Consider the following 15,658-nt stretch of genomic DNA (forward strand, 5'->3'; position numbering starts at 1 on the left):
GTGAGAGGATATAGGACACTCGCTGATCCATTGCAAGCAGGGGCGGATCCAGGGCGGACTTCTGGGGGGGCGGTGGGTTGTAATACTGCTACTTAGAGCTACTTTTAAGAACTCCAAACTCTGGGATGTGTTTTATATAAAATTTAAAAAAGTTTCATTTTTGGGGGGGGGGGGGGAGATCGCCCCGGTTGACCCCTGGATCCGCCACTGATTGCAAGCAGAGAGGGTTAGAGATTTTGACAAAGCTTTATTACAAGCTAGGCCGGGATGTGATTAGGAATCTCTCGCTGCTCTACTGCAAGCAGAAAGAGAGGTAAAGTTTCTTTTATAAGGCTTTATTGTAAGCCAGGAAGAAAAGAAACCATTAGTTCTGCTGCAAAGTAAATCTTTGGGTTGGGTAAGGTATTACTTAGACTTTATTGCAAGCCAAGAAATGGGATTTAACTAATTGAAACTGATGACTGTTTATGGAATCTTTTTCTTTATATAGGTGCTCCAGGTGAGGCGGTGGACTTGCTGTTCCCCCGTCGTCATGTGATCCGTGGAGTTGCTGCTGTCTCTGTCACCTGCAGCTGTAATACTCTACAGTAAGGTGTACGTAGTTGTTGTTTGTAAATAGGAGCACATGTTGGGTGTTTGCAAACGCAACAAGTAAAACTTTACAATATGCATTATGTACACATATATACACATCCTCTCTGTAATATTTTCATTTATAGAGGGGGATATGCTATTTCCGAAAGGGAAATCTCCTCGGTAATTACGACACTGTTCCGAATTTGAGAAGTGTTCATTTCCATCCCTAATGGGTTCTGAGATATATTGTTTAAGACTGTGAACTATAAGCACGTAATGTGAAAACAGTTAATTGATTTATATAGTGGAGTAGTTAAAATGACAGAGGAATTAAAACAACTGACTTTACAGATTTCTTATATTTAAAGATTCTTTTAATGGTCCTAGCTTTGTAATGATTGATATGAACAAATTCAGTATTTATAAATCATACTGGATATAAATCATCACATAAATCACCATAGAAAACATGCTTTCCTTGATTTTGTTATCGTAAAATGTGATATACTGCATTATTTTCTCAATATCTTTATTTATTTATTTATTTTTACCCTTATTTGTATTTACCATGAACAATGCTCCAGGAGAGAGCTGAAAGCTTGCAAATGCAAGGCTTTTCAGGAAATCAAAATTTGAAAATTATTTCAAGAAATAAATTTATTTAAAACGTAGTATATTTTATTTTAGTATTCATTAATTCTTCCTTCTTCCTGTATTCTTCAGAAATATGATTACCAGTTGAACGTTAGTGAATATTGTTACGTACTAGTTGAGAAAATATTCAACTGAGTCAAAGAGTAATTTATTCTCTCTCTCTTCGATCGTATCAATATTCATTCTCTGGTCAGTTTTAGCAAAACAAAAAATAAACTTGACTCGGCACGAGGTGAAATATTGACGTGGAAGAGGATCACAGGAAGCAACCACCCTTCCAGGCCCGTATCCAGGGGGGTCTAGGGGGCAGGCTCCCTAAATTTTTGCTGACCCCTAAAATTTTCACGGTAGGCTTGCAATGAACTATAATATGGTGATGAATTATCATATGGTTGGATCGGGCCCCCCCTAACTTCAGCCGGGCCCCCCTACATTTTTGGGCTGGCTACGGGCCTGCACACCTTCCTGCCTTTGATTTCAGAACACAAGGATAAAACTGCAACACAGGACTTCTATCGTGGTAGGGGAAGTGTTGCTTATGTGAACTTTTTTTCTTCTTCGCAGTCTCTCCATAGTAATAGCTACCTTACAAATCTTATTATATGTGATAGTTCATTTTAAGCTTAATAACAAAGACATTGAATTTTCCATAGCATTGTAATAAATTTTATCTAGGATATTTTATCCATATTTCATTCATAGACAATTTCAGAAAGCGAGCAATGGGTTAGGATGTATTATTAAATTTAGTGAATATTTATTTTAACTTTCTGTTCAGTTACCAGAGTTTTCTGATAAGAGCCCTTGGGTATCTGCTTTCCCACGGATGTTTCTCTCTCCTTTAACAACTAACGTGTATGATTTCACTCAGTTGAAGCAATTCTTGTGTATTATTCCTTTTTCTATTTGGCTGTGATTTCATACTGAGCATGTGCAAGAGGTCAAAACCTGCATTCGTGCTGTGATCACCCACGCTGTTCAAGCACTCGCGGAAAGAGAAATTCGAGTAAATATGTAATTTGACGTAGCTCTATATTTGTTACGTATGCGTGCTCGAGGTCCGTATATTAAATCTTAACTTCGTATATATGTGTGCGGGTGTAGTGCTTAATACAAGATGCAGCGTATTCATAGAACAAGTTTAAATTGCCTTAACTATAATATTTTCAGCACCTGGGAAATACAAGCATATTCAGAAATTACCTAAAAATTCTATCGTATTTCCGCGTAGTGGCAACACATATGCTTCCTAGACACTTTGTCTCGAGGTGAAAAAAAAGAACAAGATGTGTTAGTGAGTTGTTTCACTTGTAGCCTGCTCATAGGGTTGTGGTTGCTACAGATAAACGGGAACGTTACTGAAAGAAGGTCAAACATCGGAACACCAAACAGAGTCATATAACCTGCATACTTTACGAGTTTACTGGAAATAAACATCAATGAAGTGGGAAGAAAAATATGCAAGGCACTCGGTAGGGATGTGTCAATAGTAGTTTAACAAATTTAACAACGGGAGTGAATTCCTCCAGAACGTTCATAAACCATACACACCAAGGCAAAGACGGGTAATGAGGCTGATTATGATAATGCATGTATGAAATTAGTAGAAGAATTCAATTGCAGTGCAGAAACCACATGTCAATACCTCTACCAGATTTATGAAGGTATTTTCAAAAGTTTCCGGGCTAACGCGAAAGTATCGCGTCGGCTAAAAATCAGTGAACTGGTAACAAGCTGTTCATGGCATATAGTGTCACCTACGGAAGACGTTATCAGTTTTAACTGTCTAGCTGCGTCATTTCGTTGGAGTCAGTCGTTTGAATAGTCTGGCTGTTACTGCCAAAGCTGCAGTGCTAAGTCTAAGGTGGGTGTAGAGTCTCCTCGAAGCCGCAGTCTTTCACCGCAACCTTAAGAACAACAGCTGTATGGACTGGAACATTGTCACGCAGTATGGAAGCTCAACGCACGATTGACTCAAATAACTAACGCCAACGAACTGACTCAGCTAGACAGTTCAAACTGATATATTAAGCCTTCCACAGATGGCACTATATACCACGAATGGTTTACACAATATTTCAGTGTCAGGCCCGAAATTTTTGGAAATACCCTCGTAAAGTGAGAAAATGAGCTTATTACGACTCAAAAAGTGCCACGAGTAAATGTTTTATTTCTTTGTTCTCTAAGTTATGTTCTGGGTTTGGTGGACTGTTCGGAGTATCGTGCATCGCAAGCAGCTATCATCTGGCAAGACCACCTATGACACCACTATCCGACTTGGAAAACACTACTGTATTCTCATATTCCTCGATCGTTACACAATCGACTTACCATTTGTACAATTTGTTAGACAAGCGGGGGACGATGGTTCCGAACAGGCTTGGGCCAAAAACCCCAAATTTACCACTTTCTCCCCAGATTTATTTACTCTTCTCCCACAAATTTACCATTCCATACCCCCACCCCCCCAAAAAATCTCTTCCAAATTTACCCTCTCCCCTAAATTTATCATTTTTAGTGTACTTGTACCATTTTCAATGAAAAATTATGTCTCCCTTTCCCAAAAATAAACTCATCTGCGTAACCTGCGCTTTAAAACCCATTTGAGGGGAACCGAGGTTCCAAATCCTTTACGAAATGGCACAAGCATTGGAAGTCAGGTACCTTCGCGATATTGCCTTTTTCTTTGTAGGATCAAAACTCGACATGTATTTGGGTACCTAATATTTATACATAGTCAAAAAGAGCATTTATTGTATGACTAATTTTAATACTTTTTTGGTTGAATTTTCATTTCAATGAATTACTGACTGATTTTGCATTTATGATTTTACAACTACGTTCCACTACAAAGATGAAATGCTGCAGTAGAAAGTCATCTGTATTACATAAGCCAGTGATTGTAAGTTGCTGTGCCACGAAACTTTCGAGGCAATATGACAATAAAGGTGGGAAATAAATAAAAGTAATATAATTTAATATAAATTTGAAAAATAAAAGGAACAAGGAAAATATTCTAAAAATATTTATTTTCTAGAGATGTTCAAACATGGACACTAGTCATTAACAAGAATCTAGTACATTTGCGTGCTGCGGGTGCATTTAATACAAAGAGACTGTTGTCCAAAAAAATCGCAAACCCTAATCCATGCAAACTAAACAACAGAATAAAACATAAATCTCACTAAATCAAGCGTGTGAAATAGCTTTACTTTGCCAGTCATGAAAAGTGTTCTATTAAATAATGAAGCCACCACGTTCCTCAAAAACAGCCTGGAATACTTAAAGAAAACATAGGGCATTTATGTTTAGGAGTATTATATTTATTCGCGTGTTGGTCCCGTATTCTTCTCTCCAATTTTCAACCTCCAATACGTGGCTTAGTTATTACAGAAACATTAAGTTAAAATTGAAAGGAACCTACCAATTTAATAATGTCATATTAAGTAATAGTAAAAATTTCAGTGCCGCAAAACTACGTCGCGATCACACACATTTAATGTAAAATGATAATCCAATAACAAGATTATGAAACCTTCCAATGGTAACATACGCCCAGTTAAAAAGCAGTGATCGCGAGTAAGAGTAATAATCCCACTTCTGCGGCAGTCGATATATGTCCTGTTGGAAGAAGAACTTTGATTGTGTAGTTACGAATTTATCTCACAAACACGCAGAGCATTGAAGTTTCTCTTGAAAGGGTCCATCAAATATAAACCACAATATATCAAGTATAGATCACAAGAGGGGATAAAACAGTGGAGAAGAGCGATTATTTTCTTAAACACGTGCTGCTATTCTCTGATGAATGTCAATTGGCACGATACCTTCTGCAGTAGGAACATATCATAGCCCCGTTGTTTGCAGTAAAAGGAAATTTCCTGTCGAAATGCTACGGCAACTTCACAGATTTACTACAGTAGAAACTCTAACAGGAATACTAGTGACATCGCCTTTTATTGTACCTGGCAGCGAGAACCTAACACATGATATGCTCACATAGATTTCTGCACGTTGTCGTTAATATCTTAGAGCATTCGATAATTCCATATGCCGTAAGAGATGTCCAGGACATCACAAGAATGTTCATTTAGCATTCAGCAAATATTTAGGAGGGCTTGCATATAGGATTGATCTTTACAAATGAAATAATGAATGCTAATAACTTTTCTAATTGTTAATAATTATAGTAATGTGTAATTTCGATATAAATCAATTATACTTGTAGTTGTACCCAACAATCAAAGCATCACATCGCGCAGGCAACACATCAAAGCATCACATCGCACTTTGAACCTACAACCCAAATTTCGGTTACTAGCAACAACCTTCGACTAAGTTAGTTTCATAGGAAGGGTGACGAAGTGGTAGATTGATTGCAAATTAGATAAAATAGTGGTAGTACTAACTAATTTTCAAAATATTAAATGATGTGAAGTCTTCTATTTCATATTAAATTCCTTTGTTTGTCAGTAGCATTACTTTACTTGATGCTGCCAGATCTGAAGCTAAGTTGGTGAAATTTTGGACCACAAGAAATTACATACGATAAAAATTTAATTGATGATTCTTGTTTAAAAAAAAAAAAAAAAAAAAATCGTTACTGAATTCTCTATGTCTGTGTGTCTGTCTGTTATTTGCGATTTCTGCAATTTTGAGCCCTTCATTCGATGGAGCATCAAAAACTATCTGAGAAAGTGATGGAATTTTTATTTTCGTCATTCTTACCGTTCCCAAGATATTGGCCAAAAACAGCCGATTTTCGGAGATTTATGGAGCCATAACTCGGGAACCGCAAGTCATAGAGAGATGATATAGGTGTTAATCAATACCTAAGAGGATGGTGAACATTTTCGTCAGTGGCGCCACCCCAATATATTTTTCTCGCCCCCTTCGCCCCCATATTTTACTATGTACAACTAGTGAAAAATGTGATAGTAACATGTGCAACCGATAATAATAATAGTATTCAAACCAAAACAAGTGACTGCCTCGCGCCTCCCCAAAATTATTCTTGCCCCCCCTCATGCCCCCCTACTATTAAGGGTTTAGCGCCGCTACTGATTTTGGTACCAAATAGTAACCGGTGGCCACTGATTAACTGTCTACTGGCCAACTGGCCACCGTTCCCCAGATATTGGCCAAAAAAAGTTCGAATTTCTAGATATTTAAGCAGCCATATCTTGAGAACTGTAAGTCATAGAGAGATGATATTTTGCTAATTTTTGCTAGAAAGAGAAGAAGGTGAGGATACAAAGATTTACTTTTACATCTAGGAACAATGACAGTTATCCTTCCCGCTCAAACTCTCCATTCTTTTTAAGTTTGTTCTGGCGATGCTCTTGGAGCATACTCAACTTGTTTAAGTTATGTGCCCAAGTTTAAATGTAGACCTTTCGGTTAAAATAAAAATTGATTCACAATATCTTCTTTAGATCTGTGTTTCGGAATTATGCAAAATTTCCAATTACTTAATTTCATGTTTGCTGTCAACTAAATGAGTTAACAAACTAGAAATTGTGTGTTTTTTAAGTACTTTTGAAGTCACTTAATAACATAATACAATGCATATTGATAATTAAAAATTGAAATTATACTAACTGAAGAACACAAATGTAGACGGCAAATTGATGCTACGTTTCACTGACTCCTTGTCACCTTCTTCATCCGCTTTTTTTTTTTTTTTTTTCGAGTCGTCACATAAAAACTAAAAGACAAAATTTGGCACATAAATCTAATATCTATTCAAACCCCTGATTTATAACGAAAAATCATTTTCTAAATTTGAAAAAGTTATTTTAGGGACAAATACATGACAGGAAGAGTCTGTGTGTGTGATAACTTGATAACTGACAAATGTCAAAACAAATATGTAAGACTCATAAAAAGAAAAGTACAAGTCAGGATTAAGAAACATGTAAGAGACTCCAAAACAGGTGCGCACTCAGAAATTTTTGGTGGGAGAGGTCCAAGCTTTGGAGGGAGGGGGGGTCCGATACTACAAGTCTTGTAGTATTGACTATTATTCCGCACCCGAAAAAGACGATAAATAATTATAAAGAACTTCCACCTATATTTTCAGAAAAAACAATAGAACTAGGTAGCTTTTATAAGAGAAAGAGTACAGATGAAGTGTAAGATCAAATGTTCATGCTACATTAATCATGTCTCTGTTAAACAAGGATAGTTTTATTGAGAAAATGTACAAATGAATGTTGAGTTAGGAAGTTTACGGGGTCCAGATCCGGTAGATATCTTGGTGCGTACGTTCCTGACTCTAAAAACAGTTCCCGGTTTGTCGGTTTTTTTTTTTTTTTTTTTTGGTCAGTAAGCACAAAACCAGTAAAGAAGAACTTTTACGTAATTGCAAAACAGACACTAAAAAATAAAAAAAAAAAGTTACGAATAATTTTTCATTTTATCGCTACAATTCCGAATTTGGATCCAGGTAACTAAACGGAGTATAAAAAAATCATCATAGAAGTTTACGAAAATTACCAATTACTTACATTCCAAAATCCAGTTTAATTTTAGATATGGCAACCCCAAAAATGTAATGGCAATATCAAACAGATTTAACGTAACTCGAGACTTCATAATTAAGGTTTACCATTTACAAAGAGTTTAGTTGTTCCAGACTATCAAATTTGTAACCAAATTATCATCTCTTCATCTTATCTACAATATGGAATAACTAAATTCCAACTTGGAATAAGTAAAACTAACCCAGTCGAAAGTCGTACGCAGGCACGTATTTACACACAGGCCACAGGGCGGCAAATTTCCTTGGGCAGCATATTGAGAAAATCGAGGTTGAAATATGTTATGCAGAAAAAAAAAAAAAGAGGCTGTCCATGAAATATGGTATGCGAAAAAATGCTGTCCACAGGAGAGAATTTTAAGGAAGACGTATACGGGAAAGTTATTAACAATATTGTGCTGCGTTTATTGTAGATTACCATTTAGTAGTATTAGTGATTTTTGCTTTAATTTTGCATCCTAGGAACAAACTATAATGTTTTGTTTTTGTCAGTTTTTTTGTGCTGTTTTTGCTTACACATACGAGCAAGTAAGTCGGAGAGAGTTTATATATATATATATATATATATATCCAGGAGCGTAAAATACCCAAATACGTGCCTGGTTGTAGCTATAGACTGAAAGTTAGATTTCATACCGGGACTCTGTACGGAAGACGTTTAAAGTGAATTTTTTGTTTTCATACTTAAATTATGTTATTCGGTTAACATTTTTATACAGTTCCGTGAAACTCTGCGAAGCATCTTTAGAAATAACTTGTGTGGTAATTTTTGACTGTCTCATATTACAATATTTTCTTATCTGATTCAATATTGGCTATTATTACAATATTAGCTTAACATTAGTTAGGTACTTCTCTATAAGGCATGCACTTTATATAACTAATTCAGCGTGGTGCGTTTAAAACAAATTACGAATGAGATATTTCCACAAATGAAAACTGGACAAATCCTTTATGATGGCTATTTCAAAAATAATAACTGGAAACGAGAGTAAAATCACATTTTGTGTGTCGCAGATGAATATCTAGTGAGGACAAGGGCTTTTCTTTCTTCTTCTTCTTCTTTATTTTTTCATCACCTCAGTAAGATAATTCCTGTCCGGAAACATACTTTTAATCTCGGAACATATAGTTTTTATGAGAATTTATAATCAGCTTGTATCGAAACTTCCTATTATCTGAAACATTCATGATCCACTCAAAGTTCTTACATACAATTTGGAAACTAAACCCTTAGCTTTCGGATTATTGAGACAAGCATTTGTCGTATAATACTCTTGATATCTCATAGAGTCTTCTTAAGTTACACAAGTATCAGTTATTATATTAATTTATCTGTCTGTAAGATCTTTCAACTGGAATATTCTAATGTTGTGATTGAACCACTGACAATCGGATTTCCAACAATGAGAGATATTCTCGTCATGCTTCTATTGCTAAGATGTGATCGTCAGAATAAAATGAGGTAGGTTTAATGTAATAGATTATTTTCTGTGTCCTAATCTAAAGCATGATTGTAAGATTAAAGTGAGATAACTTTAATGTGATAGACTATTTCTTATGAGTTCCCTAGTCTTAAGGCATGATTGTCAGACTGAAGTGAGATAGGTTAATGTGACAGATTATTTCTCAAGGCATGATTGTCAGACTGAAGTGAGATAGGTTAATGTGACAGATTATTTCTCTTGAGTCCTAGTCTTAGGGAATGATTGTCAGACTAAAGTGAGATAAGGTTAATGTGGTATACTATTTCTTGTGAGTCCTGGTTTTAAAGCATGATTGTCAGACTAAAGTGAGATAAGTTTAATGTAATAGACTATTTCTTATAAGTTCTAGTTTTAAGGCATGATTATCAGACTGAAGTGAGATAGGTTAATGTGACATTATTTCTTTTTAGTCTAGTCTTACGACATGATTGTCAGACTAAAGTGAGGTAAGTTTAATATGATAACAGTTAGAAATGTAATATTTAAAGGCCAAGAGATGAAAACGATATTAAATTAGAAATTTTGGAAATGTAAAATTGTCAAGTAATGATCTTGTAAATGAATAAGTGACTACATATTCATATCTTATATACTTGAGTGCTGCTTATTGTAGTTTTGAAACTATGTATAACTTAAATAAAAATAAAATCTGACCAAAACAAACACTTATTATCATTAATCTGTATTATGATTTTATCAATATATCATTGCCTCCAACAGACACATTAAAGTACAATCTAAGGCTTCAGGGCCGATTCTCCCATATGTGCAACATATGCGTTTGCACTGGACGGCAAAATCTGTCATAATTATATCATTTAAAATAAATATTTCTTGTTGGAAACAGTCTTCATGATGATAGTAGTTAAATGTACTAAGCTGACCTTCTATTTGAATACTACATTCATAAATCATGTTTAGGTCGCATTAGTTTGTTATACGGACAATACTAAAGCAAATGGTCAAATAAATCCCAGCATGTATTGCTTGATTGTTGTCAAATACAAGGCCTCAATTCTCAAACAGTAGCGAACACCTATTCCATTTAGCTAGTTATCTCAGTTTTGATATGAGAACTAGTCTTGTCTTTATATCAAACAAATTCCTTATCATTGAAGGCGGAAACAAGGTTTTTTTTTTTTTTTTTTAATTTAACAGAAGAAAAATCAGAAGTAAAGATAAAAGAGTTGCACTGGAATTGCAAACTGATATATGGAGATTGAAGCTCGATATTGAATTCTATAAAAAGGACTACCATCTTTCCTCTGCAGGTATGTTTGCTTTATCTTTCACTAACATAAGAGATTATTATTTTTTAAAAAAAAATAGACACAACGAGATTGTATTTGCAGTGTTTAGGCCTTTCGAGTGCGAGTGCATTTTCCCTCCCCTTCGCTGTTCGTGATGGGGTAGCGTACTTAAAATCGTGACTTTTAAGACTTGTTCTTTCTGGAGAAACGAGGTGAGCGGCAAATTGCCTAGGGCGTAGATGTAGGCTTAGATTCTACTTTCATGTGTTTGATGACGGCAATAATAGCTCGCCGAAACTGTACTACAGCTTAGTAATAAATGTTTGCTTTGGTCATATTTTATTTTTATTTAACTAATATACTTATAATTTTAAATAATGTTTGCTAATTACTATAATTTAGTATTGAACAATTATAAGCAAGCTGTTCTCCATACATATACTTTCATATATGTTTGAGAGTTAGAAGGGCTAGTTTACGACTAAATGAAAAGTACAATGTGAATCATGAAGTTGCTTGCTCATTATCAATAAAAGCTCGTTCTGATAAGGTATAGAACTAGAAATAATCATTAAATGTGTAGCTGTTACCAGAATGTACTAGTTAAAGCGGTCAAAATAAAAGATCAAAAAGTTTCTTACGTTACATTACGTATACATCTCATACATATTTAATGCTTTTTCAGTGGTGTATATTTTTCTACATTTCCTATACGTAAATCTTAATTATATTTCACTCTCTTAAAATATAACAATTTATTAAATGTTACATGAGGAGAGATGATTCTTCATAGTTACTTCCGCGTTTCATATCCAGGTTTCATTTGATCTACCTATCACGGTGAAATTAAAATACCGCTAATTATGTGATATTATGTGATAGCTTCATATAGGTAAAAGATAATCGAAAAGTGGAACAAGAGTTCGCTAGACAATATTATTTTACATGTGATACCGTTATAACGACTCACTTATCTGCTTTCGATTTCCAGCCATTTAGAAAATCGACATTTATTTTCGCGTTTCTAAATGGCTGCAAACGGAAAGCTACTATTTGACTCGGGATAACGGTACCTCATGCAAAATAATATTGTCTAGAGCGCTCTTGCTCCACATTTCGATTATCTTTTATCTATTTGAAGATATATTACATAACTACTGTAAAATCAGCGGTATTTTAATTTCGCAGTGATTATGCCTCTTAAGCAACATCAATTTACAGAAAAAAATCCATGCATTGGCAAATTTGTTTGAGATGAGAAACAAAAGTTTATATATATATTAAATCACTGGTACTCAAACATGCCACTTTCTTCAATCTTTTGCTTTGTTGATACATTAATTAATCACTTAAGTCGTCCTGTTACTTAAGTATAATTAATTTAACGTAGATTTGAATCACGTACGCATTTTTTGTGCATGTACGCCGTATGTGCATATTATTAAGGGTAAAAAATATATATATATAACTGAAGCAATGCAAATTAAAATTATAAAAGCACAATTCATGCATCTACAAAAAAAAAAAAAAAAAAAAAAGGATTCACAAAACGAAAGGAGGAGGCAGACAATAAAAAAAATAATAATAGCATAACTAAAGTGTATGTGTTTGTTGCTTTAAAATCGAGTAAAGTTAAAGAAAATTAGATTTAACATTCAAATTTTGAACTTCTTGTCTATTAATTTGTATTCACATTAAAAATTTTTCAGAACATTCTAGCAGCAAGTAGAAACCTTGCCACATTTTATTAATGATGAAAAAAAAACAAAGGAAAAAATTTAATATGTAAACATTCCAGATGTGTATATGTATATATATACATATTAAGATGAATTTTGAAAAGTTGTTTCTTTTTTTTTAATTATTATTATTATTATTAATTTGTACAAACAATCTTCTTACGTGAGGTCTTTTTCTAGTCGAATCATCTCCTGCTTGTAAAGTTCTTCCTCTCGATTCACTCGAACTTTTTCAGAGTCACCTTGCTGCAGCCATGAGTCCCCGCCTGTTAGAAGCATTGCTCTGTCAAAAATAGTAACGTCCCTCGCATTAGTCTTGCACTTTAATACAATCACAAACTTTTTATTTTATATATTGCATATATAATAGTTGAAAATTTAATTATTTTTTTTTAAACTTACGTCAATCAATATATATATATAAACAGAAATATAATATAAAAATGCAACAAAACCTGAAAAGAATTTTAAATTTTTTAACTAAAAATGTAAATATGGTATCTTTTTATGTCTAAACTACTTTTTATCATGTAACCAGCAAATATTAACTTAAAGAACCAGCATCGAAAGAGAGAGATTTAAAATTCCTACCTCCCTTTCTTTTGTTTTCTTTTTCTTTTTTTAAATTACTTTGATACAGAACCAAACTACCCTTCGTATTCACTGAAAATTAATGAATTAGCATGCAATGATGTAGTTCTATAAATTAGGAAAAAAAAATGTTGTACGACTTCCAGAAATTTGTATTCTTCTAAATTTCATGTTTCTTGTGATGGATTTTTAACATATATATATCTCTATATTCAAGAATAAAATTAAAAACGTTTGTTTCAATCTGTTCTATGAATGCGTTTCGTTCAGATGAACATTTTTTTTTGTAACAAATTAAAGTAATCAATATACAATGCTGTACTTAAGCAAGCAATATATATGAGCTATTCCTTCAAACTAATTATATAGAGAGATTGAGAGATACTTAAAATGCAAAATCTACAATTGCCTTTCTTTGTTGTTGTTTAGTTTTTGTATTTTTGAAAAAAAAAATAGGTAATATAGAACAGTAGTGAAATGACAGAAAAAACAAAAGTTCAGATAAAAACAAAACAGCAAAACATGTTTATTTTAAGGATAAAAGTTGAAAATGAAATACACACCTAGTATTTAAATAAATCTTTTGGGATATTACAAATAATAATAATAAAATTATTTGACACTAAGCTACAAGGGAATGGAAAAAATTAAAATAGCACAAAAAAAACTGTACAAATGCATATCGAGGAAAATTTTACTTTTTCTATGTGAACCGTAACTGGGATATTCTCAGTAATAAAGTGGTTAATGACGCTTTCTTGAGTAGTATAAAATGACAACCACCTTTGAGAAAAAGTAAAACTACAGGAATATTTCTTCGCTAAATATGTTATCCGGAACTGTAAGTTAATGCAAGATAAAATATTAAAATTTAAACAAATAAATAAAGGGAATTTTAAAAAAATAATGAAAACATATAGCGGTAATTTACAAATCTATTACTTGTAAACGTTTCCATGTTTCTATAATTACTAAAAAATAAATATCTCGAAATATATATTCATAATTTAAAAACGTATACATATTAATGCGAAATCGTTGACAGAAACTAATTTTCAAGCTAACAAATTGGCTATAATAATAAATATTTATTCCGATTATTTTTTTCTTCGTACAATTATAGGGTCGACTTCAGTTCTAATTCGAAAAGTTAAACCAGTACTAGCTATAAATATCTCAACACACAATTAATCAGAGTACGGAATTATAATTATCCTGCTCACAATTTTTACTTAGAAGTTATTCACTCGGTACACTTTGCATGTATGTGTTTGTTGTGAAGCATTTTATAAGTTTCTGATCCAAAGATACTATTTTTTTAACTAATTATCAGAGGCGTAAAAATATCATATTGTTTTCTTCATTTGCAAATAAACATGAAATATTATTAGTTAAGAAAAATATAACAGTAGGAATATTTTTATTTTGTTGCCGCTGCTCTTCACTTTTTCTTAAAAGTAAAATAGAGTGGTCTTTCGCACATCTTTTGTTCTTTAATTTCATTTGTACCGTTTCTTTTTTTCTCCCTTCTTCCGTACCTGCTTTCAAATACAAATATTGCAATGTCCTTTTATGCTTTACTTTTACACATGAACAGATATATTCAAACTCCGCAGCAAATATTTAAGTACCGCTGAAAATGATTACGTTATTTTATATACTATTACATTACACGCACCACACTGAATACATAAGAAGTATACAGTTACTTATTATAAAAGAAGAAAAATATTACTTTTTCAAAAATATTTTAATTTTTTTTATTAAAACGTTGAATTTCTCTTGTTACATTGTGTATTGCTTAAGGAATTTGTGGGATGATATAGAGCGTATATACCTGAAATCCGTACTAATGAGCATAAATAATACCACATACACATGCACGCACCATATATAGATACACACACATATCTACATTCAATCAATAAACGCAATAAAAATATATCCCTTTTCTCTGGATAACTTTTAAATATTTTTGATTTGTTTGTTAAATATAACAGGTTTATACACTGCAGTTTCAAAGGAGCCAAATCCAAGGTATTCTGACTTTCACCTTCTTTAAGCAATCTCAGGATATTTGTCTATTATTTTTTTCTTTCTTCATAAATTCATGATGATGCGTCTATACTAATTTGACTTAATTGAAATATTAATCGTATTGTACGTATCGTGTCTCATATGTTACCTTAAAACTACGTAAATCATCTAACGTGCATTTATAGATCAGTTAGTAATAACTGTACTTCTTCATATTTTTAGTTATTTCCACAGTTGATCTCTATTTTTCCATATATAGAGCTCCTATATGGTTAGCGTACACGTCTTTCCTGCAGAAGACCCGGATTCGATTCCCCACTGGAGCTCATGCGGTTCAGATTCTATGGTGAGCTGTAGGTTTACGTCTCATATAGCCTCAGGTATGCTACACTCCTATCAACCCAACCAATATTCTTCCATATATATATTATTTTCCGTATCTTACAGAGTTTGCGTTTCCTTTCTGCAGATCAAAATCCTCATGATACTACGCAGTTTCTTCTTTTTTATTATTGTTTCTGTGCATATCAGATGATTTTATAGGAATTACGCGACATAAGGCACGCTAAATAATTTAAACTTTTTTGTGTGTTTTTAAGTAACCTCCGTTAAGCAAAACCTTGCAAATATGTCACTTACGGATGTAGCACATACATATAATACTAGATGGTGTAAGAAAATGTATATACCTCTTACTAGATTATCAAAGATCAAAAGTAGTTATTTAGTCTTAAGACTGAAGCTGTTTAATAAACTAACAACCTCCATACAATAGCTGCCGTT

At 33.2% G+C, this 15,658-nt stretch overlaps 1 protein-coding gene across 25 annotated transcripts in view; it reads right to left on the reverse strand.

Annotated features, from left to right (window-relative positions):
• LOC145668871 (coiled-coil domain-containing protein AGAP005037-like) overlaps window positions 1–15,658 on the reverse strand; it is a 1,021,830-nt gene that overhangs the window by 43,862 nt on the left and 962,310 nt on the right. For all 25 annotated transcript variants that reach the window (XM_081737111.1, XM_081737106.1, XM_081737121.1 and 22 more), the window contains one exon: window positions 12,411–12,530. In XM_081737111.1, the coding sequence (XP_081593237.1) occupies window positions 12,411–12,530 (120 nt within the window). The remainder of the gene's footprint in view (window positions 1–12,410; window positions 12,531–15,658) is intronic.

This window comes from Thermobia domestica, chromosome 13 (assembly GCF_964235325.1).
Source record: "Thermobia domestica chromosome 13, izTheDome1.hap1.1, whole genome shotgun sequence".
In the NCBI taxonomy this organism is placed as follows: Eukaryota; Metazoa; Arthropoda; class Insecta; order Zygentoma; family Lepismatidae; genus Thermobia; species Thermobia domestica.